This window comes from Vidua chalybeata, chromosome 18 (assembly GCF_026979565.1).
Source record: "Vidua chalybeata isolate OUT-0048 chromosome 18, bVidCha1 merged haplotype, whole genome shotgun sequence".
In the NCBI taxonomy this organism is placed as follows: Eukaryota; Metazoa; Chordata; class Aves; order Passeriformes; family Viduidae; genus Vidua; species Vidua chalybeata.
The window spans coordinates 12,035,680-12,061,554 of record NC_071547.1 but is presented as its reverse complement, the minus strand read 5'-3'; the positions used below and the strand labels follow the sequence as shown (position 1 = coordinate 12,061,554).

The following is a 25,875-nucleotide window of genomic DNA, read 5'->3' as shown; positions in this document are numbered from 1 at the left end:
GCCGGTGCGCGGCTCCCGGGGGAGCGGCGGGAGCCCGAGGGACCCGCGCCGGGAAACCGCGGGAGCGCCCCGGGAAACCCCCGGGAAACCCCCCCGGGAGCAGCGCCGGCATGCCGGGGGTGGCCCCGCGAGGTGAGTGTCCCGTCCGCCCGGCCCCGCGGAGAGGCAGCCGGCGTTCGGGCCCTGCCCGGTGAGGGTAGCGAGAGCCCGGCCTGGGCGGCCTCGCCCGCGCCCCTCCCTCCGCGGGGCCGCGGTCGGAGGCGAACGTGGGCTCCCGCCTCCTCCCGGCCCTGTGTGCCGCCCTCCGGGCCAGCGGCGGGAGCGGCGTCCCTGCCCTCCGTGCAGAAAGTGGTCGTGTTTCGGTCAGAGCTTGTGCTAAAGTGAGACGGATCTTTGCAACGTTAAAAAAAAAAAAAGAAATCCAGAACAAAAATCGAGTGTTTTTTAAACGTGTATCTGAAATGTATAGATCCCAAATGTAGCAGGAACAACAAAAGCTGGGAAAGCCCAAGTCGCTCCCTTTGTTTCTTAGAAGTTGAGAACACAAGTTCTGGGAGCAAGAGCTCACCTTGGAAATATTTACTTAAATTTTAAACTACTAAGGTTAAAGAAGAGAAGGTTTTGAAGGCGAAAGGCTTGCTGCCTTTCAGGATGTGCACACCTGTTGTAGCTACAGATTTATAGCTGAGACACTCCTGTATCTGAAAAAATGCAAACTGGTTTGTAGTACTTAATATGAAAGAATAATTATTTTTTTGCCTGCTTATCTCGTGTGGCTGTGTTGCTCTGGAAGAGCTTGTAGTGACACACTCAGTTCCCAAGTGCTGTGGCACTGCTGTGACTCACTGCACAGGCAGGGTAGTTTTGCAGCCATGTACAGTGCCTGGTTTCAACCAAAATGAAACAACACCCTGCAAAAGCTGTGTGGGGGCAACACCCTGCCCCTGTTTTCCAGCAGCATCTCAGTCCTGTTTGGTTCTGCTCTTTCAGCCTGTGAACACCAGGCAGGAGAGATGTTAAATGGTTGTTACTAAGTTCCCGCGTGTTACACGCTTCCAGTATAAATAAGAAGTAGGAGTGAAATTATTTTCCCACGTTTTCTGCAGTTGCAGTTTCTGCAAGAGTCCAACCTCGGAAGTAAAGCCTTGACTGTGGTCTCTGCTGTTGACTTCCTCTGCCACCTCGAGCAAGATTATTTGGATTCAGCAAAAGACTTGGGCATATTATTGAATATAGACATTTTTGTAAGTGGACTTAAACCCCGTGAACTTAAATATGTAATTGATTTGGGATCATGCAGACTGACTTACTTAAATGTCATAAGCATCTACACCCTGTCCAAATGTGTAACATTCAGTCTGTCTGAAAGAGATGACCATTAGGATCTGTGCATGTATTTTCTTCATGTGAAAAGTAGACAAAGAGTCTGTCCTGAAGGAGATTTGAGGTTCTATTAATGTTTATCTGGTGACTTTAAAGGGAAAAATGCCTCATTGCTGTGCAGTTTTCAGTTTGATTGAACTACAAGCGAGGAGAGCCAGTGGTGCATGGGCCAGCAAATGCTCATTGCTGAATGAGTGAAATTCCTGTCAAGGCATTATTTTCTCCACATGCAGGACTAATCATGATGATGTATGATGTATAATTCAGCTTACAGTTCAGAACTCCCACTGCTTCCTGCTGTAGTTAATTCAGGACTTACTCTTCTATTAATGTAGTCTCCCATATTAAAGACTGTTTTTAGCCTGTCTTGCATATGTCATCTTGTTTGAGTTGATGGGAAAGTTTTATCATACAGCAGTGAAGGTTTTCTATAAAAGTAGCACAGAGCTCTTTCATATATTTTTCCTTTACTAAAATGATGTTTCAAGCAGTTAATTGAATATAAATTATGGGCTTACCTAGGAGGAAGAATTACTTACAGGTTATACAGGTGTATTTACCCCTTCAAACATTATCAGTGGTAAAAAGGACTGGAAATATGAGTATCCTTTTTCAGAATTAAGAAATGCTAGTTAGTAAAAGTTCAGTTTCTTTTGTTTCTTAGTAGATCTAAGTGTGTCTGCAGTAGCTATAACTTGTTTTTGCATTGGGGCTGGTCTGTAGAGGTTGGTCAGAATACTCAGAACAACTGTGGGACAAACACTGGTTCTGTTCTAGCAGGAATGGCAGTAATGAAAATTATTCCTCAGTGAAATTATCGTTCCTCAGTTGTTGGGCTGTCTATCTCTTGGCACACTTTACAAGCATATTAAAGTATGCTTGTAAAGTATTCCCAGCTTGTCTTTTACTTCTGAATGTTTTCTTTGTGAACAGAATAAATATTCTAATCCTGTTTGCTTTTCAGACCTGTTTGTGATAGAGCCTTCCTTCTATTCCTGGAGAAAGGCATTGTGAATAGTTGTGAACATGGTAAGGGTTTTTTGAGATGGCTTTTGAGGTGTTTTGCTAGCAGTAAAATTGAGAATTTTCCTCTTTCCCTGGGACTAAGAATAAATTGCCATAATGAGAACATTGGTTTTGGAATTATTGTAGTTATTGGTAAATTTAAGAATTTGGAAAAAAGTCACTGTAATGCACATGTCTATTTAGGAAAGCTGTTGCTTGCAAGACACTTGAAATTTATTTTTTTAAGCTGATTTGGGATGGGAAATGGTTTTGATATTTGTTTATGCGCAATTAGGGATGATTAAATTAATTACAGCTCTTGTAACTTTATGTAGAGATCTCTCAGTATTGTTCATGTACCAGTTAATTAAAAAAGAGAAAAATCCAGTTTTCAAAGGAGACTGGGACATCTGTAGGTGTCACATTTCTTGTGACATCTCAATTGTCATTCCAGATTCGCATTGCAGCGCTGAATGCGAGCTCCACAGTTGAGGATGACTATGAAGGTACCTTCAAAAGTCATAAGACACAGACAAAGGAGGCTCAGGTAAATAATTCCACAGTTGTCTTAATGAAGTTTTGTCTTGATGGGAGTTTTGTCCACTAGTTGCAGGGATTTGTTCAACCGTGATGTTTTGTTCTTATGAAAGTTTAGTTACTCTGTGACTTGAACCCTCCTTTAGCAAACTAAAACTTCACTCAGATGAGTTATTTTAGGAGAGTAACACAAATGTTCTGCTGTGTAGCAGAAAGTATTAAAAGTGTGAAACCACTGAAATACATAATAAATGTAAGTGTATTTAATAAAGTTGTCTTAATAAATACATTCTAATGATTTAAATCACAGGAAGCAGAAGCTTTTGCTTTGTACCACAAAGCTCTGGACCTTCAGAAGCATGACCGGTTTGAGGAGTCTGCTAAAGCTTATCATGAGCTACTTGAGATTCGTCTTCTGCGAGAGGTCAGTGACCCTGGGAGAAGGACACTCTAAGAACTGTTTGCTATATTTTGTCTTACTTCAGTTTTAAGTGGCTAACTAGAAATGTCACTATTATCAATTAGCAAGTTGTTTGTTGTTCTTGTTACTTGTCTGATTCCTAATGTCCACATTGCATTTATTTTATAATTTCTAGGCAGTTCTTTCTGGTGATGAGAAAGAAGGGCTGAAACACCCGGGTTTGATGTTAAAATATTCCACCTATAAAAACCTAGCGCAACTGGCAGCACAGCGGGATGACTTAGAGACAGCCATGGAGTTCTATCTGGAGGTACAGTGCAGCTGAAATTAGACACTGGAACCTTAATGTTTGTAAAAACTTTCTAAAATGCAGACAGACACATCCAGCATACATCATATCAGAGTACAGTTGAGTACTGTATTCTTTCTGATGCTAAATGGGATAAAATTGGTTCAGCATTCAGGCCCCAAAGCAGTTGTGGTCCTGCTGAAAACTAAAGCAGTGCCAGTCCCTGCAGCAAAGTGGGTATGCACAGCTGAAATGTGGATAATACTGTTTGTTGTGCTTTCCAGGCTGTAATGCTGGACTCCACTGATGTCAACCTCTGGTATAAAATTGGTCGTGTGGCAATAAAGCTGATCCGCCTACCCTTGGCTCGTCATGCTTTTGAAGAAGGGCTCAGGTGTAATCCTGATCACTGGCCTTGTTTGGATAATCTTATCACAATTTTGTATACACTCAGTGACTACACGAGTGAGTACAATGCATGAAAAACATCTCAGTATGTGTGTAATTTTACATACCAAGAAAAATTGTAACAATGAAATCATATAGGTTGAAGTGTATCTTGCATAAGCAATGCAGCAGGGTTTGACGGAGAATGCTACTTCATGATAGAGATTTTACTGAATTATAAAGCATGATGGTTTAGATAATTTTTGGTTACCCTAAAAATAAATGTGGTCTCACAGATCAGAGCCACTGCAGGAAGTTCTCCTGTACACTGTTCCTTTGTCTTTCCATGCATGTTGGTTTTGGCTTTCTACTAATTTCCTGCTGCATAGCTCTAGGATTTGGATATAAAAATACAATCTCATTCATAGCCTGGTAAGATTAATTGTAGTTACAGCAGTGGATACACTTATTGCTTCACTAGTGGAATCTGCAGTTAAGACATTTGATAATATAAAAATGGTGAATAATTGTGTTTCTTTTTTATGGTTCTAATTTCTTCTGTGCCAGAACAGGCTTAAAAGTAAGTGGAAGATGTACTGCAAACATTGTTTAAACAAAAGTAATTACATTCTTCTTCTGGATATAGTACCTAGGAAGACACAACAGGCTGTTTTAACTGTATGCATGTAATTATTTGACACCTCACAAAGCAATTGGACTAATTCATGTAAATGTCACATTTGGGTGGAATTCAGTGGTATATGTGAGGCCCAGAAATGGGAACTTTGAATGAACCAAAGCAGCCATTGACCATTCAATTTCTATTTCTCTATCAGCATGTTTGTACTTCATCTGCAAAGCTCTGGAAAAAGATTGTCTGTATAGCAAAGGATTGGTTCTGAAGGAGAAGATCTTTGAGGAGCAGCCTTGCCTCCGGAAAGATTCCCTACGGATGTTCCTCAAATGGTGAATGTTGTCTTAGAGAATGTGCTGCCTTTGGAGTGTACATTTTGGGTTTGGGGTTGCTCAAAAAACCTGCTGAGATCTTGTGCTTTAAGTGGTAGGAATACCTTGCTCATCTTCCTTCTGAACAATATGTGTTGGTGCTGCAGACAGAATGTTCTTCAGGAATTCCTTTTGGAGGGAGGTAGAAAGAGGGAAAGAATCCATTTGTTGCTGCTCATTTATTTTCATACCTAGATCTCTTGTAATCATCTGCCTTTGTTTTACTAATTAGTTCCTGATCCCTGCAGCATTCACTTTTGTTTTCCTAATTAAAACAATCCAATAACAACCAAAACCAAAACAACTCTCTCCCCTCCCAAGAAAACCTCACCAAAACCTCCCCATACATTATTGCTGTTCTTTCTGTGTGGATTTTACAGTAGGAGTGGGTAGGAGGAAAGTGGGAAAATAGAAGCCCATAAAATTTACAGGATCTGTCTAAGTTAACTGATCATTCAGAACAAAGATTTCTGATGGTTGACACATCTGTATGTGTGCCATAAAATTGGTAACATAATGTTATGTGAATGCTTCTTTTAAGGCTGTTTTTGTTATGTTGTATGATGGTATTAAATGAATCCCCTCTAGGCTTTAATAAAAAAAAAAAAAAAAAACAGCAAACAAAAACTTTCACTTATCTCCATTTTTTTATTATTTCTTAGTGATATGTCTATCCATAATGTGAATGTGAGTGCAGCTGAAACAGGAAGAATCATAAATGAAGCACTGGAGCTACGTAAGAAAAGACAAGCGTTGCTGGTGCGTGACAGAGAGCCAGACCTCAGACTGGTGCAGCCAATTCCCTTTTTCACGTACGTCTTTATATTTCCTCTTTTCAAAAACAGCCTCTGAAGCATATTCTGACAACTGTGTTGTGCTTCAGATTTCTTCAAAACACCTTTTTTTCCCTTGTAAAAGCAAACCAACCACCCCAGTGTTTTCTTATTAGCTTATAGGTTGGTTCGGTGTGCTTGCGGTTTTAGCTTAAACCCCATAGCTATTAGTTTTCAACTTTTGATTTTAAACCAGTGATGTAAAAAACAAATATGGTATCTGAAAATGATTTGGCAGCTATTCCAATGTATTACTGGATTTTTCATATATGACTAGTTTGTATGTGAATTTGAAAGCAAGTTTAGCTTTTAAAAATTGTTTTTACTATTGGGATAATGAAAACTCAGAAAAAAATTTGCAGTTCTTTATTTGCAGGAAGTTTTAAGCATACTCACAAGTTGTTACATATGTTTTCATTAAGGCATAAAGGATTGGGGTTTGGTTTTTGTATTACACATATTTTTCTGGAATATTAATGGACTCTGCATGTAGTTCATATTGCAGAGAAGTTGCTTATACTTGTGAATATGGATGAGTTCTTTTAGTGTTGTTGATTGAATGCAGAACCTGAAAATTTTCTTTGACACTACTCTTTTCAGCTTTTGGTATAGAGTGATTTCGTCAGCAACTACTGCATGGACCTTGTGTTTTTTAGAGATATTTTTTGAGTGATGGGACAGGTTTTTGACACTCAGGTGTTTATCACTGTCCCACTGAGAAACTGCTCTTGCTATCTCTAAGCTGTTAGAGAAAAACAATGTTGAATGCTGTTAGGTTTGTAAACATCATACAGAAAATAATGTGACAAGAGCTGAAGACATTGTGATGCTGTTGTGTTTCCCTTACAGGTGGAAGTGTTTAGGAGAAGCCTTGCTTGCCATGTATCAGCACCTCACAACATGTGATCCTCCTCGACCCAGTCTGGGAAAGAGAATTGATCTCTCAGAGTACAGAGACCCAGTTCAACATTTGATGCTTTCTCCCACCTCTACTCCTGTCAGTGTTATCCAGCCAACTCCTGTCAGCACTAATCCAGTGGTGACAATGCCAGATCCTGTATTACCTTACACTCCAACCACACCCAACTTCCCAAGTCACAGTCAGAGTTCATTGGAACCAGGAGCTACTGTAGGTGAGCAAGGTACTTCAATCTAAGATTCAAGATCTCTTTCCTACTTACCTGGGTATAAAAAACTCTTCAGAATTCTTTGGGACATGCTGTCTTTCGACTGCATTTTGATGGAGTCAGAACCTTTTCATCATATGTGTAACATCTGATAGAGAAAATGAAGGAGTATCTGACCTTGTCTGGTTTTGTGCTGTTACCCCACAATTCAGTTTTTCAGTCTTTAAGATGAGAAAATTTGTGACTCCATTCCAGCAGAGATGCATATCAAACTTTTCATTCTGGGAAGGGCCTTGAGCTCCTTGGAATGAATGATCTGTTTTACAAAAAGATGACTGTGTTGTTTTTCTGCTCATGTGTCACTTTAAGAAGCTGAGAAGACCAAGCTGTCAGCTATATTTATTTGAAATCTGTAGAAGATATTTTGGCACTGTCCTCAGAAGGAAACCAATGAATCTCAAGTATTGCTGTGTAATTATTTTTTTTAAATAAAAAAGATTACTCATTTTTTATTTGTCAATTTAACCTGTCAAGTTCTGGGATTTTTTTCATTATGTTTTTAGGTGACATATCTGCAGGTGATAAATCTAAGAAAGGAGTGAAGCGAAGAAGAATTACAGAAGATAGTGGTGAAACAGCCAAAAGGAGATCTGCTAGAGTTCGGAACACCAAGTGTAAAAAAGAGGAGAAGGTTGACTTTCAAGAGCTGCTGGTGAAGTTCCTTCCTTCCAGGTACTGTACAGCAACAGCTTTCATTATGAGATAATCATAGAAAGAAAGCTGTTTGGGATTTTGTTTGATTGATATCCCCCCAACCTTAAAACTACCAGTCCCATGTTATTTTTTGAAGCAGATGTGGTGCATTATCTTCTGATAAATGTAATAAGATTGCTTTTAGTAAAAATTGCTGAATAAAAATTGAAAAATAAAACAGCTTTTACTACTGTTAAAGTGAATTAATGGATAATTCACATATCAAAATGGATAAGATAAAGTAATCTTGATTTCAATGAAAGGAACTGGATGCAAATCTCTGAATTTGTTGCAGTAATATATTCTCACTGTTAAAATTTGCACAGTGTTTCATATTTAGATTTCACCTAGTAATGAAAGAAAGAATGAGGACTTTGTTGATATTATGGATTTTGCTCCCCTTTCACACAGATTAAGGAAATTAGACCCTGAGGAGGAGGAGGACCCTTTCAATAACTATGAGGTGCAATCAGAGGTCAAAGAAGAGAATTTTCAGCATGTTGGACCACATAGAATGTCATTTGATTCTACAACATTTATGGAATCTGGTAGGGATTGCATTATAACCCCTGTTCTTTCTTTGTTGTTTTTGCCATATTTGATTTATTTTCTGTATTTTCCTGTCATGCCTAGAAGATACAGAAGTATATGCTGCTTTGAAAAGTATAATTTTATGATATAGAAGTATCTCAGTTGGTACTGATTTTTTGAGTTCTGGGGAATTGCTCAATCACTGTGTGCAGGAGCCCTGTTGTGTGGAATTTCCCATTTAAACAGATTGGAATACAGTCACTGAATTCTGCATGTGTGCAGTGCAGAAGAACTGCTGTGATATAAGTGTACAAAACCCTGTTGAAACTTAATTGTTTCAAGTTATGATCTGCCTCAACCTTACACATGTGTTTATCTGCTTTCTAGAAAAACAGGATGTTCATGAATTCCTGCTGGATAACCTGAACAACGGTGGGATCTTGGAGCTGATGATGAGATATCTGAAAGTCATCAGCCAAAAGTTCCTGGTGAAGTGGCCTCCTGGCTTGTGTGAGGTGGTCCTCACTATCTATAACAGCTGGAGAAAGCACAGCAGTAGCCTTCCCAACCCACTCCTGAGGGACTCAAGTAATCAACACATCAGGGTAATTTCAGCACCTTTCCTTATTCCATATTTGCTGTTGGCTTGGTGTCAGGGTGCTCGAAGTACCCAACTGAAATCCAACAGACACAGGTTTGGCTCAGCTCTGCTTGTCCCAGCTGTGGTAGCTGTCCTAAACTGGGGTGCACTGCAGCTCCTGGAGCTGTTCTGAGCTGAACAGACCTGGGTGATGCTACATGCAGCTCTGACCTGTATATAACGTGTGTTTATGCACACATACACCCGTAGAGATGTAATAGACACAGATGTGTTTTACCCCTTTATTCTCTTGTTACTCTTTCTTTTTCCTCCCCCCTCCCTTTTCTTCTGATATGACACAGTTTTGTTTTGTCAGGTCAGTACAGAGGCTGCTCTGTTCTCACTGGCTGATTCAGGGGTCAGCATTGGTGCTTTAAATAGAGTATACTATGTAGCTTTAAGATAACCTGAAATTTACAGTAAAAAAACCCAAACAACAAAACAAACCAAAACCACCTCCTCAGCATCACCATTTTACTACCTTTATATATCTGGAATTTCCTGAAAGCAAATAGAAAAAAATAGTAAGTTCTTTACATTATTGTTAAACCAGCTTAATGATAGAAGATGATATTTCTTGAATTATAAAACCAGTTCTGATACTTCTTGGCCCCTGAGTCAGCCTGTATCATCTTTTTAATGTTAGGAGTCTGTATTAATTTGGAAGGTTATTTGCCTTTGGTATGACTTCAGTTGGAAATGTTTTTTCAGATCAAGTATTTTTACTTCTTTGCAAATGAAATATTAATTATGAAAATTGCTGTGTTCCATTGATGTCATTTACAAAACAAACAAAAGTGCCTCTATGTAGCAGATGTTAAATTTTTATACATCCTGTGACTTATTTATGTATATATTTCACATATACGTGCCCTTTTTTAGACAAATGTAACTATATTTATAAATGTATTCCCGTGGTTCTCATTATTGCTGCATAACTGCTTACTTTTCTTAAATTTTGTCTTATTTTTCAAATGTCACTGCTACTGCTGTATTCTAGAATCATGCTTTTGGCATGATTTGGCAGTTTAATGTAGTTTTATTTCAGCCAGATAAAAAAGTAAGGATGACAATTTTTTCTAACATCAAGCAATGCTGTTCTGACCTTCTTTCATGAGCTGAGATTTTTCTTTTTTAATGGTTTCTAAGTATTGTTTGGTTTTGTACCTGTTGATTTGTCAGTGGTATTTTACACCTTTCAGGCAGAAGTAGTAGTTATAGCTTGGGAATAGAAATCCCAAGAGGACAAGATGAAGGCTTTCTTTGAAGTAAATTGCAAATTTAGTGATTTTTTTTTTTTTAATTTATGCTTCTTTTAATGTATTTCTTTCTGTGAATACTCTTTTGATATCTCCTTACTTTATCTGAAGGATATGATGTTAATGAGCCTTTCTTGCATGGAGCTGCAATTAGATCAGTGGCTACTGACAAAAGGGAAGAGTTCTACAGGTGAGAACTTGATGTCATTTTCTTCAGACTCTGAAAACACTGGGGGTGTATGAAGGAATGTTTCCAGGAATGCAGTTGATTTTGGAGCTATTTTTTCTTAATATCTTCCAGATCTATATTTTATTGGTGAATCAATTGTTTGCCTTCAGGTAGATCAGTACCTTTGAAATTCTGTTATGTGGGACTTTTTCCATGGGATGCCAGTAACTTCATGATAAAATGTAATTAATTGACTTGCAGTTTCTCCACGAAATTGTCCTGCTGCCTCTGTGAATGGCAAGTTTGGTCCTGACTTCCCAGGAACTCATTTTTTGGGAGACCTGTTGCAGCTGTCGTTTGCATCCTCGCAGCGAGATCTGTTTGAGGAAGGCTGGATGGAGTTTGTCACTCGGGTCTATTGGCTCAAGGCTCGATTTCTGGCACTGCAGGTTGGCTTCACTTTTGGTTTAACAAACACAGCTTTTCCCAAATTCAAGTCAAAATTGTTCAGGTGCAGCTGATTTGGGAATCTCAACTCTTTTAAGCATGTGGATAAAATCAACTTAAAACATAGTGATTTAATTTTACTTCTAAGTATAATTAACTTCCCCTGAGTGTTGAGGTGGAAATTAAGTAGGAGGTCTCACATGCTAAGCAAATATTCAGATATGTTTAATATGTAAGTCTTTGTTTAAATTAACTCAGCTTAAAAAAATTATTTGTACTAAAGTTGCTTGGAATAGTGTTGTGGAGCTGCAGAACATAAGATTTTTGAGGGCCTGGACTCGTGGACACTGACAGAGTCTCAGGAAGTCCAAAATGCAGATTTTAAGTGAAGCAGATGCTGTTTTATTACTGTTCCCTCTGCTTTTTCTAGGTGGCATGGTTCTGCTTTTGAAGACTTTCAATTTAATATGCAAATTTCGAAGGAGAGGATTTTAAACCTATCACTAAGGGAATAATTTGAAGGCAATGTTATTTGATCCCAGTCTTTTTCTTCCCCTCTAAGTGTTGCTTCCCCAAGACATCAAAGAGAGTTTTTTAATTCAATAATTATGTTTAAATCAATTGTCAACTAGTTATGAGAGTCAGTTTTGTAAGTGTGAACTAACTTGTTCCTTCCCCCCTTTTTTTTTCCCTGCATCTAAGGATTCCTTTCTAATAGAGTTATTTAGGAAAAATGAGAGTTCCTGTACAACTACTGGCATTTTTCCTTGTGATATGCAGAGTTGTATTTTGCCTGTGCATGCCTTCCTGACCTCTCAGTTTCAGTAACTACTTTGCACAGAGCAAGTAGAATTCATTCACTTTGCAGAATATACAAATGTTTCTTTACTCAGTGTTTTAATTTGCACAAATGGAAGAGTTATTTCTGCTAGTTTACTCTTCTGCCTTTTTAAAGGAAAGTTGTTTTAGCACTCCAGACCAATCTTACAAATTTATGCAGACTGAATTCTGTTTTTCTGATTTGTCTGTTATTGAAATAATTGGTAAAATATTTTAAAATATTTTTTGCTTTAATTTGAGCTATTCAGTTGAATTTGTAATTTTTGAGGACATGCAGTAATCACACTGGCAGTGCCTGCATTAAATTTAAACATTTTCTACGAGTTTTGAGACTCTTTCTGCAGTGAGAACCGTAGGATTTTTTGGTTGAATGTTTTTCTCTGTACTGTTTCTACAGGGAGACATGGAACAGGCACTTGAAAACTATGATATCTGCACTGAGATGCTGCAGAACTCCACTAGCACACAAGCTAAAGCTGGCAATGAGTGCAGCGTCGTTATACGGTTGCCCAATCTGCACGTTGATTCTGTGGTCTCTTTAGAAGAGGTAAGAGTTCATTTGCAGCTGTGTGTTCCCTGTTCCATCCCTCACACTTCATCTCTCCCAGTTTCAAATGTCACCTATGAATTAGTTCTTTTGTGATGGAAGTTTACTGTATCTCAGAGTGAAGGTTTTGTAGTTTGAAGATTGTGTCAAGGCTACCTTCTCTTTTTCAAAAACTACAGTTTTTGTACCTGTTGGTCCTCTACATCTTTAGATTGCTTTTATACAAAATAAAAATATTAAAGCAGCAGTAGATTATTGAATCAGTGGTTTTATTTTCTTAAACATTAAGAGCTAAACTTCTGGGAAAAGTGTCAGTAGTCAAATATAAGTGAAAACAAAAGTTAAGATTATATCATCTGTGATGTTTGCAGATTGAAAAGAACCTAAAATCCCTGGAGAGATGCCAGTCTTTGGAAGAGATCCAGCGACTGTATGAGGCAGGGGACTATAATGCAGTGGTGCATCTGCTCCGGCCCACCTTGAGCTTTAATGGCTATGGCAGAGCCAAACACCTGGAGTTTGTCACATCCATTCCAGAGAGACCAGCTCAGCTGCTTCTCCTCCAGGTTTGCTTTGTTTCTTACAAAATCTGGTCTAGTAAGGAATTAAGACTTATTCCTGAAAACAGGAGGGAAGGATTTCTGGAGCGGGTGTTAACAGTTATGAGTCTTATTTACAAAGCAAAACATGGAACCAAATCTGTAAATGCTCTGAAGATCACAGCTTTATCGACATCATTAGCAATGTGCCAGCTTTTGGTGACTGAGAATGTGGCTAAAGATGCAAGATGTTGAGGCCTCCATGGAATGAACAGAAACTTGAATAATTTCCTGAGTTATTTTATGGATGAATTCATGCTGCTGTTGACTACATGGTGACTTAGAACCATTCTGAAACTTGGTTATCTAGTATATGAATGATTTTTTGCTATAAAGACTCTGTCCTGCATGAATGAGAAACTATTGATACATGCAGTACAATTGCTGTAGAGTTAATCCATTTGACACTGTAAAATAAGTGTATAATAAGTGTATAAATGAGCTCAGCTCAGCTGAGTATATTAGGTTATTTGTGGGAAAGAAAGTTTGTGCAAAAAAACCTGATGGTCTTTTAACTGGACTGAACCAAGTCCTACATTTTCCATGCTGAAGGTGACCCAGCCTCTTCAGAAGTAAAAAGAAGCAGGAGAAGTTGCTGTTACACTGGCCTTAGAGTTGCTACTTTGTTATTGATGAAGTAATAAAATGGTAGCACGAGATCATAAAGATCCAAACCCTGTTTCTTGTAAGGGCTCTATTGAGCTGTAGATCATTAGAATTACAGACCTACAGCCATCCCTATTTTCTTTCCTTGTATCTCTTATTAAAGCAGAAAGATGTGATAATTTTTTTGTATTTAGGTCCTACTTGTGTATTTGTCATCCAGGGTCCATGTACCTCCTATTGTCCTTTTAATGTTGCATTTAAAGATGTTTCATTTCATTGAAGTAATCACATTAACTGAGTATAGTGTTTTGCTTTGCCCTGCTGCGCATTCATGTTTAAAATAAACTTTTCATTGTTATAATAGATCTTTTTCATATTTACATTCACTAGGACTCCCTGCTCAAACTGAAAGACTACAAGCAATGCTTTGAATGCTCAGATGTTGCCTTGAATGAAGCAATTCAGCAGATGATTAACATGACAGCAGCCTCTGCTAAAGAGGAGTGGGTTGCTACGGTAACACAGCTGCTCACAGGAATAGATACTTCATTATCATCAGTTAACAGCATCTTGAAAGACTCCTCTGTCACACCAAGCCTGGTTCGCTTAACAAACAACCTGATCCAGGTAACCCATGGCCTGGCACCAGGGGAGATGTGCTGTGTGCTGCAGAATTCAAGGCATGATGCAGTTGCTGTGTGAATTCCCACCCACTCGTAGTGATGGCTTTGGTTACATTCCTGTTACATTTTTGGGAAGATGGGTATTACCATATTGTGTGAGCATTGTTATAGTCTGCAGTGTGATAGACCTGCACTGAGCACACACCTGTGCTAGAACTGGTACCAGCAGGTACCTTTAGACACCAAGCTGCCTAAACCAATCAAAAAATGGTGGTAAGATAACCCAACACTGGGCTTTTAGGCTATTTGAAATGGTGATAATGTGAAGATTGAGGTGCCTGGGTGAAGTTTGTAAGTTATGGCTCTGATCTTGCCTGGATTTGCTTCAGGCTGGAGGGCAAGGTCCCATAAGCCTTACAGGTATGGTAGAATTGCTTGCAAATGCTGGCCTAAGTAAGTGTTTTTCTAGTGAAAACAGAGAGGGTGATCTGAACAGGGCAGGGGAAAAATAAAATGTGAACTGCTTCTAGAATTATGAATGCAACTAATTTTAGCCTTTTAAAGAAGGTACTTTCAAACCTCAAAACTGAATGAGTGTTTTCGGTCCAGGTAGCAAATGGCAGACTTACAAATGGCAGTTCTGTTAAGGAGCAGGTCTAGTTAATGTCAAAATTCAATGTGCTTGCAATTCTCAAATCTCTATTTACTTCTGTAAAAGCCAAGGACCCTCCACTACTTACAAAATCATACTCTTATTATGTAAAATTGTATGTTTTATGGAATGTAATGGAATTCTGGAGAACAGAGTGTTCAGGCACATCATTTATATAGCATTTTTAATGATTCCAGTTGGTCTTTAACAGTTGTTGTAAGACCAGTTCTAGAATTCAGGAATTTTTTTAAGTTCCTCTTCATTTGGGTCGTACGGAAATTTCTTGTACAATAACAAGGCCTAGTAATGCTAAGAATTGGTGCTGTGTACTTCCTTACTCTGAATTGCTCATATAGCATATTAGCAGTGACACATCTAGGTGGAAAATGGGGGTGCAAGAGGAATGTCAGACTAGGGCAAACAATCTTCTACCCTTCCCCTAGGGATTGATTTACCTCTAGCATTTTTACAGCCACTTGTGAGAAGCTGAGACTCAACTTTAGATTATTTCCTTGGGGTAAAATGTGTTGCCATCTTTGGATTGTTTGGGAAGCATTCACACCCGACCTTTTTCTTGCATCACTTTGTCTGTATAATGTCTGTTTCTTTCTCAGATCATAGACTGCAGCATGGCTGTCCAGGAAGAACCAAAAGAGCCATATGTGTCCTCAGTGCTTCCATGGATTATCCTGCACAGGATCATCCAGCATGAGGAAGATGCTTTTCGATCCCTTTGCTGCCAGCAGCAGCAGAACCAGGGAGAAGAAGGTGGATTATTTCTTCACTTTTACATATTGGACCTGAGCTCTTTACCATCTAGCTCAGGAATATAAGTAATAAACTACTTGTCTGTTGTCTTACCTTGCTGGCTGAAGGGAGTAGAGGGCTATGCAAGCATCACTTTCCACCAGGGAGGAAGCTTTTTGCCAGTTGAAGCATTGACTCAGATTTAACTCAGTTCTCTGCTACTTTAATATTTACCAATTTCTTTCTTCCAGTGAGTCCTGATACCCCTATGTTGCCTTCTTCACTTATGCTGTTGAACACAGCTCATGAATATTTGGGAAGAAGATCCTGGTGCTGCAATTCAGATGGTGCTCTGCTCAAGTTCTATGTAAGTATTGGCATTGTGGAATAACTGAGATTGATTCTGATTGATCTCTGAAAGTCATCTGGCCAAGCCACATCTCGAAGCAGGAAACAACGTTCAAAGTTAGATTGTTTATTGCCTTATCTTCATGTTAAATACACACTTTTAAATCTACTTTCCATCTTCTCCCAGACAAACATATGAAAGTTTCAGTCAGTTTAATCTGAATAGCAAAGGCTTGTTATTCCAGACCCTTTTCTATTGGTTTGCTTCTGTCATACTCCCCATTGTTCTCTAGACTTACCTCACTGAGAAGAAGAGTTGTTTTATTCTCTTTTTTCTCCTTTATTTTGCTTCTTGCACTAGTATTTTATTTTGTTCATGGGATTTGAAAGGGAAGTAGGAATAACCAAGCAGTTGGATAGTACTGTACATCATTTAGAAGCTAAAAACCCTGTTGTGTTACATCTTTAAAATTGCTGCTATAATAACACAGTGGGATTCCATATTCATCTTGTCTCAGTGATTCTAAATAAGTTGCTCACTTCACAGAACTGAGTTTGTCAAGTGTTAGGTAGGGTTTGCACATTTTCAGTGTACATAAATACTGTTTATCATGTAAAAAGAACGTATTTCAGCCAAGAAAATTCAGTTTTAAACAGCTTGGTTGTTTGTTTCTTCCAAATCATAAGAGTAAAGCGTTGCACCCATCATCTATCCACAGTTACACAACTGGAATGCTCCTGATTGCTCCCACATCCTGTGGGGTGTTACCTGAATTTCCTCTGAAGCTGTCATGCATTTAATTGTCTGTGATTGATAAATTTGTCTTGTTTGATTGTACCTACCTCGATTTTATAGCACAGTCTGAAAAAAAAAGCAATTCTATTGTTTTCATACACAGTTCATCTGTTGAGCAATGATGAGAATGAGGAATTACTTTAGCCCTCCATTTTCCCGTGTCTTAAGGCTGTTCTTTGCTCTGTTATTCAGATGGGTGTGTTCCATCTCATAAGCTCCAGGAGTGGGTGTCTGGGCAGTAATACTGCAGCATTATTAGATGGAAGGACTTGCCCATTCATGGTTGACCTTTTTAAGATTATTCCTTGAGGTCTCATTGTTACAACAGAAAAGAAATTTCCCATGGTAAAGTAGAATATTTCTATGTGTTTGCTCATTTTCTCTTAGCTCAGAAAGCCAAGTGTTTCCCTGAGCAGAGCACTGACAGCCTGGGACAGCCTGGCTGCTGGCAAATCCCAGATAATGTGCTGCCATGGCATCCACTGGGCTGTGCTCTACAGGGACATTTCAGTGGCACTTTGCAGATTCAGCTTGACTTCACTGAGGTTTATTACCTTCAGCCAAGAGAAAATCATTATTAGTTCTGCTTAGAGCTACTCAGGAATCTCCTAATTTCCCTTCTCAGCACTCCCTGGAGCTTATTAGCCACAGATCAGTGCCAGACCCCATCTACCTCTGCATTTGAGCAGTGGCATGTCCAGGACAGTAATTTAGACAGCTGGGAAGGATGGCACAGAGAGCCTGAGGGGTTCTGCAGGAGTCAGCTCACCCTGGTAGGGCTGGAGTGAATGAGCAGTGTTTGAACTGAGGCTGATTCAGGGTAGAACTATCAGATTATCTCTATGTCCTGCTCTCCTCAGCCTCCCTGGTGTTAGGAGCAAAATGCTGATACACCTGAGCTGCCCCTGCAGGGACTCCAGAGGGCTTATTAGCTCAGGCCCTGTGCTTCATGAAAATAGATGGGCTGTTCCCAGGCTCGAGCTTGCCCACAGATGTCGTGCTCTGAAGTGATGAGTCTGAATTGTGCCTGAAAAATGTGCCTGTACCCACAGCCTGGGGAGTCACAGAGTATGGGCTGGGAACCTGGGCAAAGTACAGATGACTGAGAGCTGGCAATGTATTTGCAGTGAGTTCTTTGCAAATGTCATCGGGTACTTAAGACAAAATGTTCCATTTTCACCTACAGAATTGGCAGCTTCTTAAACTAAAATATAATATAGTATTATTAAAGACAAGAATTTGGTTTTCAGAGACTAGAGGGTGTTGGAAGGATAGGGAAAGACAAAGGTAAAATGGGATGAATTATTTGAAGAGAAAGGCATCTTCAAGAATGTGAAAAGTGTGTTTCATAGATTAGTGTTAAATGGTCACCTTCTGTAGGTGAACTGTCTGCTCGAGGACCTTATATTGCTTGTGGATGAATGTGCTGTGCGAGAGAAGGTGTTCATATTAATTAAGGCCTTTAGCAATATTCTGAATTATTAGGAACAATTCTGGATTTCTGCCAAGAACTTGAAAGTTGAATAGTAACACAGGAGATTGTTTTGAATTCTGTTCAAGTGAGAATTCTGTTACTGCTGTTAGATGTGCTTTTGTTTGTAGCAGTAGGAATAGAAGGCTTTTGTTACAGTATCCTCTGTTGCTCACTGTTTTTCTTCAGCTTTTTTAGCTACCCTTTCTGTAAATTTCAAATGTTGATCACAAATTCATGCAGGGAAAGTGCTGGCAATAAGGTGGCTGCTGGAACTCAGTATGAATGAGTCTGCTGTGACTCCAGATGTCATTGAAATGCTTTCTAAAAATTGTCTTTGCTTTTCTTTTTTGGGGGTATGGCTCTTAATAAACAGTACCTTGATCTTAGCACAGATATTTTAATCAGAAGAGAATCAGCATCTTCTATTTAATTCCACCTCTTAGAAATGAGCTTCTTACATGTGGAAAGTCAGACTTTTGCCTTGTAATGCAGTGTTTGTATTGACAGGAAAGCCCATCATGATGAGAAGCTTCATGTAGGATCTTGCATAAGTAATTGAGTTTGCAATTCTAGATGTTGAAAAATGATAAATGGTCACGAATAAACTTTTTTTTTTTTTTAATTGAAATCTATAGTGGAACACATTGAAATTGAATCTTAAACCTCAGTAGTTGTGTGGGTCTTGTTTTGGTTACAAAATAAATATCCAGAATACCCCTACACAGGTTATTCTTGGTGAGCATATTTTTATTGACCTTGAAATGTCTTCTTGGAATGTGTTCCTTTTTGGTTTGTTTTTTATAGAAGCTTAGTGAGAATTTCCAAAGAGTTACCTTTCTTCTTTTGGCATTCAGCTGCAGTTTTTATAATGAATGTCTTAAAGTATCAGCATCTTCCAAAATATTCTACTGATGGGTGCTTTCTCTTGTGGTGTTGAAGGTAAAGATAGCAACTTGCTACAGTGTTTAGTAATTTGGGATCAATCCAGCCACTTTCCTTGGTGTGTAGCCATCTGTGTAATACTGTTCATACTGTTCAATTCTATAGTCCTTTTAGCCAGATTTTCATTAACTCTCTCTCTTCTTTTGCTGCCAAGTCCTCTTCATCCTGCTTTTTTCATGCAGAGGAAATTGCTGGTTGTGAGTTAGGGCAGAAATTCTTCTGTACCTTTTCTTTATTCACAGCATTGATGAACTGTAGTTCACAGTTATATTCACAGAAGCAGCTTGGTGCGTAGGGGAGAACTTTGAATGATTTTAAGTCTGAAACATGAAGCTGATATTTAACCTCATTGATTAAACTTAAGTATTTGTGAATTAATACAGGAAGAAAAATAAAAGCACTTCAATGCTGCTGCAATGCCATTGGAGACCAGTTTGCTGCAGTGCCATTGGAGACTGCTGCTGCAGTGTGAGACCAGTTTACAGAATTACACAAGTAATATTTGGTTGTTATTGGGGAAAAATCCATGTAAAAATCCCTTAAAATCTCTTAAAAGTTGTATTCATCATCTGCCTTCAGCAGCTCCCGGGGCAGCTTGCTGTGATCTGCAGGTGACCTTGTCCTTGATGCTTGGCTTGTAGGTTCAGGTACTTCAGAAAGAACTTGCAGCTTCCACTTCTGAAGATACTCATCCATACAAAGAAGAGCTGGAAACAGCCTTGGAACAATGTTTTTACTGTTTATATGGTTTCCCTAGCAAAAAAAGCAAAGCAAGGTACCTAGAAGAACATTCAGTACAGCAGGTAAGTTATCCAATGTCAGTGGAATATCCTGAAGTGATGAAAGACGCACTGTTTTGTTCTAATGCACTTTGATATAATTTGGCTTTTATTTCCTTGTAAATTTTATGTATTTTACACATTGTAGAGAATAAAATAAAAATTTTAGTATTTTTTTAATTACTTAGTATTTTTTAAAATTAATTTTTTAAAATTAAATATAACAAGTTGAATATTTTAAATGCTAGTCTTATCCATAGTAGTCTGCCGTTCTGAAAGTATTGAGAAATTGATTTTATTAAGCTATCACTTTCCTATTTTCAGCTGAGAAGAAGTTCAAGGTTGAGGAAAATTTAGAGAGGAAAAGTCAGCTTGAGAGAAGAAAGTTTTAGCGGCCAGCCTTGCAGTTTATGAAAGTGAAAAATGTCACTGTTTAAAGTTTGCAAGTACAGTATATTATCACTTATTTTGACATTTCTGGTGGTAAATACCTGATAGCTGTTTATGAGAAATGTGAAATTCAGTTGAATTGGTAGAAGGACAACTACAGAGTGCATCTGGAAGAGGGTTGCAATATTAAAGGAGGAAGAGAAGAGTACAGGGCAGCAATACAATGTCCTCCCTTGAGAAACATCACTGATTTTGTTCAAAAACCCCAGACTATTTTGCACTTACCAAATGCAAGGGTTCATAGAATTATCAATCAAAACCATTTTCATACAAGCAAAATGGTTGTCTGGCTCTGTTGAACAAACCTTTTAGTATACACAAATAGTCTTACATTACTGTTCATTGAATATTTGGAAATTTTCTATGTTATCCATACATCTTACAGAGTGAAGATAATGAGAGAAAGGGGATAAATAAAAAAGGAAGTATAAGGAGATTACCCTCTGCAACTTCCCTGCTTTTCAATGCAGAGCAAAATTTACTGTAAGGGTAAAGTGAGCAATAAAAGGAGAAAATCTTAGTCTAGCAGACTTATTTAAGTCTAGCAGAAGAGAACTCTCGATTATTTTGGGTATTTTTACTGCTTTCAAGAAACAAAAGTGAAGAGAAAATGAGGAGAAAATTCTGGAAGTAACTTTCTGTAGAGAGTTTAAAGATTTTTGGGGCTCAGAATTTTCCCATTTCATTAACTCTGATTAATGAAATCTGAATCATTAAAATGATTCCCATTTCATTAACTCTTCTTACTTGGCTCTGAAATGGAAGGGGCAGAGTTCTTCTCCATATTTTACCCATGATCTCAGTGTCACTCAGAATGTTTACAATTGATCCTTGCTTATAAACAATTTTTCTGAGCAAGTCTTCTAAGCAAGTAGAATGAATTTATTTTTGCTTTATTTTGACTTCAGTGACATACACGAAGTTACAGCAATATCTTTGTCTGTTAAATCAATGAACAGTATATTGTATTTGTGAGCAGCATAAATTAATAGCACCATTAGCTGTATTCTGGGGAGGTTTAGTTTGGTTCCTGCTAGAGTAATGTGTACACTCCTATGAACTAGAAAGGCTATAGAAAACCATCATTAGTAGACTTGAATTTTAGAATTTGAAGTATTTTTTTCCCCTCTCATCTACCTCCCTCTTCAGGTTGATCTGACATGGGAAGATGCTTTGTTCATGTTTGAGTATTTTAAGCCTAAAACTCTTCCAGAATTTGATAGTTACAAAACCAGTACTGTGTCTGCTGATTTGGCCAACCTTCTGAAGAAAACTGCCACAATTGTTCCTCGAACTGGCAAGCCTATGCTGAGCCTGGAGACTGTATCTGCCTATATTGAAGGAACATCCAGCAAGGTATAATTAATTCTTATTTTAAAAATTAAATTGAAGGGAGTAAAAATTGGTATTGCTGTTTTTATCTTGACTTTGAGATTATTAGTGGGATGATTTATTCCATGATGTTGGGTTTCCTTGGGTAATTGCATTTAAATAAAATAAGAATGATCCCACCAAAGCTTTTAGTCTTTGAATAGTAAAATACAGTCAGGATGAGATGTTCACTAGTGTTTGTAAGTGCTCTGTGTATCTGTGAAATGCTTTCAATGTCTTTATATTCAAAACCTTCATATTGTGTGATGATTGTGCTACTTCCTCTACAAGGAAGAAGCAAATGTGCAGCTCATTTAATATAAAGCCTTGCCTTTTTGATTTTCAGGCACCATCTCTCCCCGAGGGTGCAGACTATTCTCCACCAGTGGTGACTGAGCTGTATTATCTCCTGGCAGATTATCATTTCAAGAACAAAGAACAGTCCAAGGCCATTAAATTTTACATGCACGACATTTGTATTTGTCCAAACAGGTCAGTATTTTTGAATCCTGCTGCATGTCCTTCATTCTTCTCACTTCTTTCAGCACTGAAAAGCAGATGACTGGTTTCAGGAATGAAAAAAAAGCCCAAACAACCAAAACCCCCACCTGCAATCCATTATCACAGGTCCTTTGTATAATTAAGGGCATCTCTTAAACAACCCAACAGAGAAAACAAAACCCAAAATGTAGGGTTAAATATTTGATTGCTTTGAAATTAAAACCAAAAAATGGGGGGGGGGGGTGGAAAGCTAAACTGAAATAAAGAGTAACTGTGAAGAATGAACTCTTTGTACCTTTTGTTCTTTGCTTTGGCATGTTCATGCATGATAAGGAGTGAAAAATATCATCATTTGATAGGTGATGATAGCTATAGCACAACTGGCATCCTTTAGTGCATTAATTGCTTAGGCTGACCTCTTCCTAAAAGTGTTGGTTTTGCTGCTAGAGAACTACACAGAGAATACAAGTAAAGTATTTAAGTGATATTTAAACAAAGCCACCTTGTTTCTTGATAATTTACAACTCACTGGAATACCATCAAGATTAAGCTCTCTCATCTTAAAAATAAAGCATGTTCTGAATATCTGTCTTCTAAATTAAATTAAATAACCTTTAAATTTACTGATTAAATATAGTTTGCATATTAGGTGTTATCATTTTAATTTTCCTTGAAGTTGATAGATCAGGGTCAGTGACAAAAACCCCAATTTGATAGATTTGAGACAAGAAAATTGTTTCTAAATCCAGTCACGTAACGGAGACAAAAGGGAAGTGAAGGCACAGAGCAATTTTAGATGTGAAATCTTCAGAGGAAATAGCTGTAGTTTAATGTTATTGCATCTTCTAGTATGGGACTTGTGACTAGCAAATGGCTAAAACTTTTGTTTAAAGGCAGATAAAGAAATTACCATTATCACCCCCCTACCCATTTTTCTAAAGTTTTGATGTTCTAAAACTTAAATTCAAAAATAAATGAATGGAATGCATTTTTACTTTAATGTGTGGTATTTTTTTTGCTCAGAAGATGCCTTATGTGGTAGCAGAGTATTTTTGCCCCAGTCAAAATAGTTGGTGCTTGTCTGTACTACAGTTCCTGTTCCGTTCCCCTCAGGAATCTGGCTGTTGAGGTCACTTGACCTAGAAATGGGTTTTCTGTTGGAATCAGAAGAAATTGCAGGCAAAAATATGAGAACATTATGGCTGTTGCCTTGCTGCTAAAATAATGGTAAGATTGAAAAGCCCCAGAGCAGAGGAACCCTGGTGTTAGTGAGGTGGTGGCCTATGGAAACCACCCTTCAGACTGTGTTGTCAACAAACACAGGGCTGGACCCTCAACAGTCCTTCAGGCAGAAATTACAGTTCTAGTTCATCAGGATTTTCCTTCTTGAATGCAATTTTGGCTTTATGATTTTTATGCTGGGAAATGTTGATGATTATTCACAGTTGAGTCCAACAGTACAAGGTGTCATAATGTCTGCTGGCCTACAGGGTGACAACATTTTGACAAGGCTGCATGGTTACTGAGAAAAAAACAGTGGGAGTGCTGCCATTAGAAATACAGATATCCTGGCTTTGCATGGCAAATAAACCTGGATTTTTCATCAGTTTTCCATGTGTGACAGTTACTGGGGGCAGTGCTTTGTTAGGAAACCACTTCAAGAAAATCAATATGATTTAGGTTGTACAGCTTGTGTTCCACTCTGAGGAGAGGAGGAAGTGCAGAAACCTGTTTTGTGTGATGAAAGCAGGAAAAAGTTGTAGATACAAAAAGACAAATCTTGTCTATTCGGTGTAATGTTCAGGGGGGAGTTTGTTCATGGGTTGTAAGAGCCTGAGACGAGAGCTGTGGGACTCCAGGCAGCTCTTCAAAATGCTGTTTATTGTGTAGAAGATGTTACAGCAGTCTCAGGTTGTGGGTAACAGAGCCATGCCTACAGCTGTCAGTCTCAGCTGTAGACGAGCCTGAAGCTGCTTTAGTCCTGGTTTACAATGCTTTATATATTTTTCTTTGCTGAGCATCTTAATACAGAACAACCAATCAGCATCATACACAACACCTTTACTGTTACCTACAGCCTATCATAACTACTGTCATTACCATATTATGGTCATTTCTGTCCAATCACCTGAGTTAGGATGTTACAGTTTAAGCTTAAAGTTGTTTTTCAGTTTTCTTGCAGTGGAAAATTCTTAGACCTTTTTTTTACTTGGCTCATCGGCATGTTTGTTTGCCTATGGTATCTTGCTGCTTTTCCCTATTTCTGCTTGGTAAAAACATCTTTTTTGTTTGTGGTCAACATATCCTTTGCTCTAGTCATAAAACCTCCTTCCAACTTGACTTAACCTTTGCTTTCTTAGTTGTCCAGCAATTCTCAATTTAGACATCTATTGTTCTTTTATATCAAAACTTGCTTCCATCTCTATTCTGCTCTCAGGTTCTACATTCAGAGAGCTTTCTGCCACAGCTGTGAAACTTTCTTGTCAAACTTTCATCTTTCCCAACAATGGGTTATGTTCCTGCCTGCACAGGTTTGACTCCTGGGCTGGGATGGCTCTGGCTCGAGCGAGCCGCATTCAGGACAAGTTGAACTCCAATGAGCTGAAGAGTGATGGCCCCATCTGGAAGCACTCTACCCCTGTCCTGAACTGCTTCAAACGGGCCCTGGAGATCGACAGCTCCAACCTCTCCCTGTGGATCGAGTACGGCACCATTTCCTATGCCCTGCATTCCTTTGCATCCCGACAGCTTAAGCAGTGGAAAACGGAACTTCCCCCTGAAGTTGTGAAGCAGGTGGGATCTAACAGAGAGAGTATAAAATTTTAAATATTTCAAATTAGGCTTTCTAACATAGTAAATTTTTAAATTAAGTATTTACATGCTATATTCTACATATGAGACTGTATGGTTACTTCGTAATGTTGGAAATTCCAATATTCATGTGTATGGTGGTGTCAAGCAGCATTTGAAGGTGGGCTTTTTCCTTTCTTTTTCCTGTATAAAATCAGTTTGAGCCTAATCTTTGAATTATCTTTTGAAGATGACACAAAATTATTGTAACCTTCTGGAAAGGGGAATTATATTTACCTTTCCTTTCTGTAAATGTCATACAATGTTTCCAGGAAAAGGTGAAATGCATAAATATTGAAATAGTGAAGAGATCAGAAATTACTCTGATACGTGTCCACATGTCATCTCATATATCTAAGGAATCCTCCTTTTTTTCTGTGGTTTTGGGCCATTTACCTAAATGAAAGATCAAAATGAGAAGATTGGTAGAATTTCCATTGAAAAAATTGTTATGAATTCATTATCTCTTTCTGTATAAGGGAGGTGAAAAATATTATTAAGAAGTTTATTGCGAAACTAAAATGAACAATTCTAAATACACTCTGACAGTGATAACAGTTGCTTGGAAAACTGTTTTGTCCTTTTGGACCAGTGAACTCCATTTCTGATTTAGCTGTTCTAACTTCCAAATATTACCTAGTCTGCAGCTGGAAGCACAGTGAAAAAAAGGAAGTGCTGCTCCTCTGCTGTAATTTGTAAAACTTCCAGTGTCTGAACTAGAGAGATCAGTGCTGGGAGCACCCTTTGCTTCTGGGAGAAGTATTGACAGGAGCTGGTGAGTGTCACATCTGAGCTGCCTCCAGCACTGCATTAACACTGCACTTCCCACCAGCACTTCCTTGCCTGAGAGCAAAGCTGATGTCAGCCTGTATCAAAAGGGAACAAATAGTTTATTAAAGAATATGTCTGAAATTACAGTTAACAATAGAGATTTCTTCTGGAGGGTTATTGCATCCAACAGCTC

General features: G+C 38.5%; 1 protein-coding gene across 1 annotated transcript in view; it reads left to right on the top strand.

The window, feature by feature from the left end:
* Window positions 1–25,875, top strand: part of CABIN1 (calcineurin binding protein 1) — a 108,572-nt gene continuing 82,697 nt past the window's right edge. The window contains exons 1-24 of the mRNA XM_053959387.1: window positions 1–132; window positions 1,107–1,244; window positions 2,348–2,412; window positions 2,843–2,935; window positions 3,236–3,349; window positions 3,522–3,656; window positions 3,920–4,100; window positions 4,859–4,988; window positions 5,690–5,839; window positions 6,710–7,002; window positions 7,551–7,719; window positions 8,152–8,288; window positions 8,659–8,876; window positions 10,282–10,360; window positions 10,601–10,788; window positions 12,024–12,173; window positions 12,545–12,739; window positions 13,769–14,005; window positions 15,268–15,421; window positions 15,652–15,767; window positions 19,602–19,763; window positions 21,339–21,545; window positions 21,907–22,052; window positions 24,593–24,854. Of these exons, the coding sequence (XP_053815362.1) occupies window positions 2,410–2,412; window positions 2,843–2,935; window positions 3,236–3,349; window positions 3,522–3,656; window positions 3,920–4,100; window positions 4,859–4,988; window positions 5,690–5,839; window positions 6,710–7,002; window positions 7,551–7,719; window positions 8,152–8,288; window positions 8,659–8,876; window positions 10,282–10,360; window positions 10,601–10,788; window positions 12,024–12,173; window positions 12,545–12,739; window positions 13,769–14,005; window positions 15,268–15,421; window positions 15,652–15,767; window positions 19,602–19,763; window positions 21,339–21,545; window positions 21,907–22,052; window positions 24,593–24,854 (3,519 nt within the window). The 5' untranslated portion in view covers window positions 1–132; window positions 1,107–1,244; window positions 2,348–2,409. The remainder of the gene's footprint in view (window positions 133–1,106; window positions 1,245–2,347; window positions 2,413–2,842; window positions 2,936–3,235; window positions 3,350–3,521; window positions 3,657–3,919; window positions 4,101–4,858; window positions 4,989–5,689; window positions 5,840–6,709; window positions 7,003–7,550; window positions 7,720–8,151; window positions 8,289–8,658; window positions 8,877–10,281; window positions 10,361–10,600; window positions 10,789–12,023; window positions 12,174–12,544; window positions 12,740–13,768; window positions 14,006–15,267; window positions 15,422–15,651; window positions 15,768–19,601; window positions 19,764–21,338; window positions 21,546–21,906; window positions 22,053–24,592; window positions 24,855–25,875) is intronic.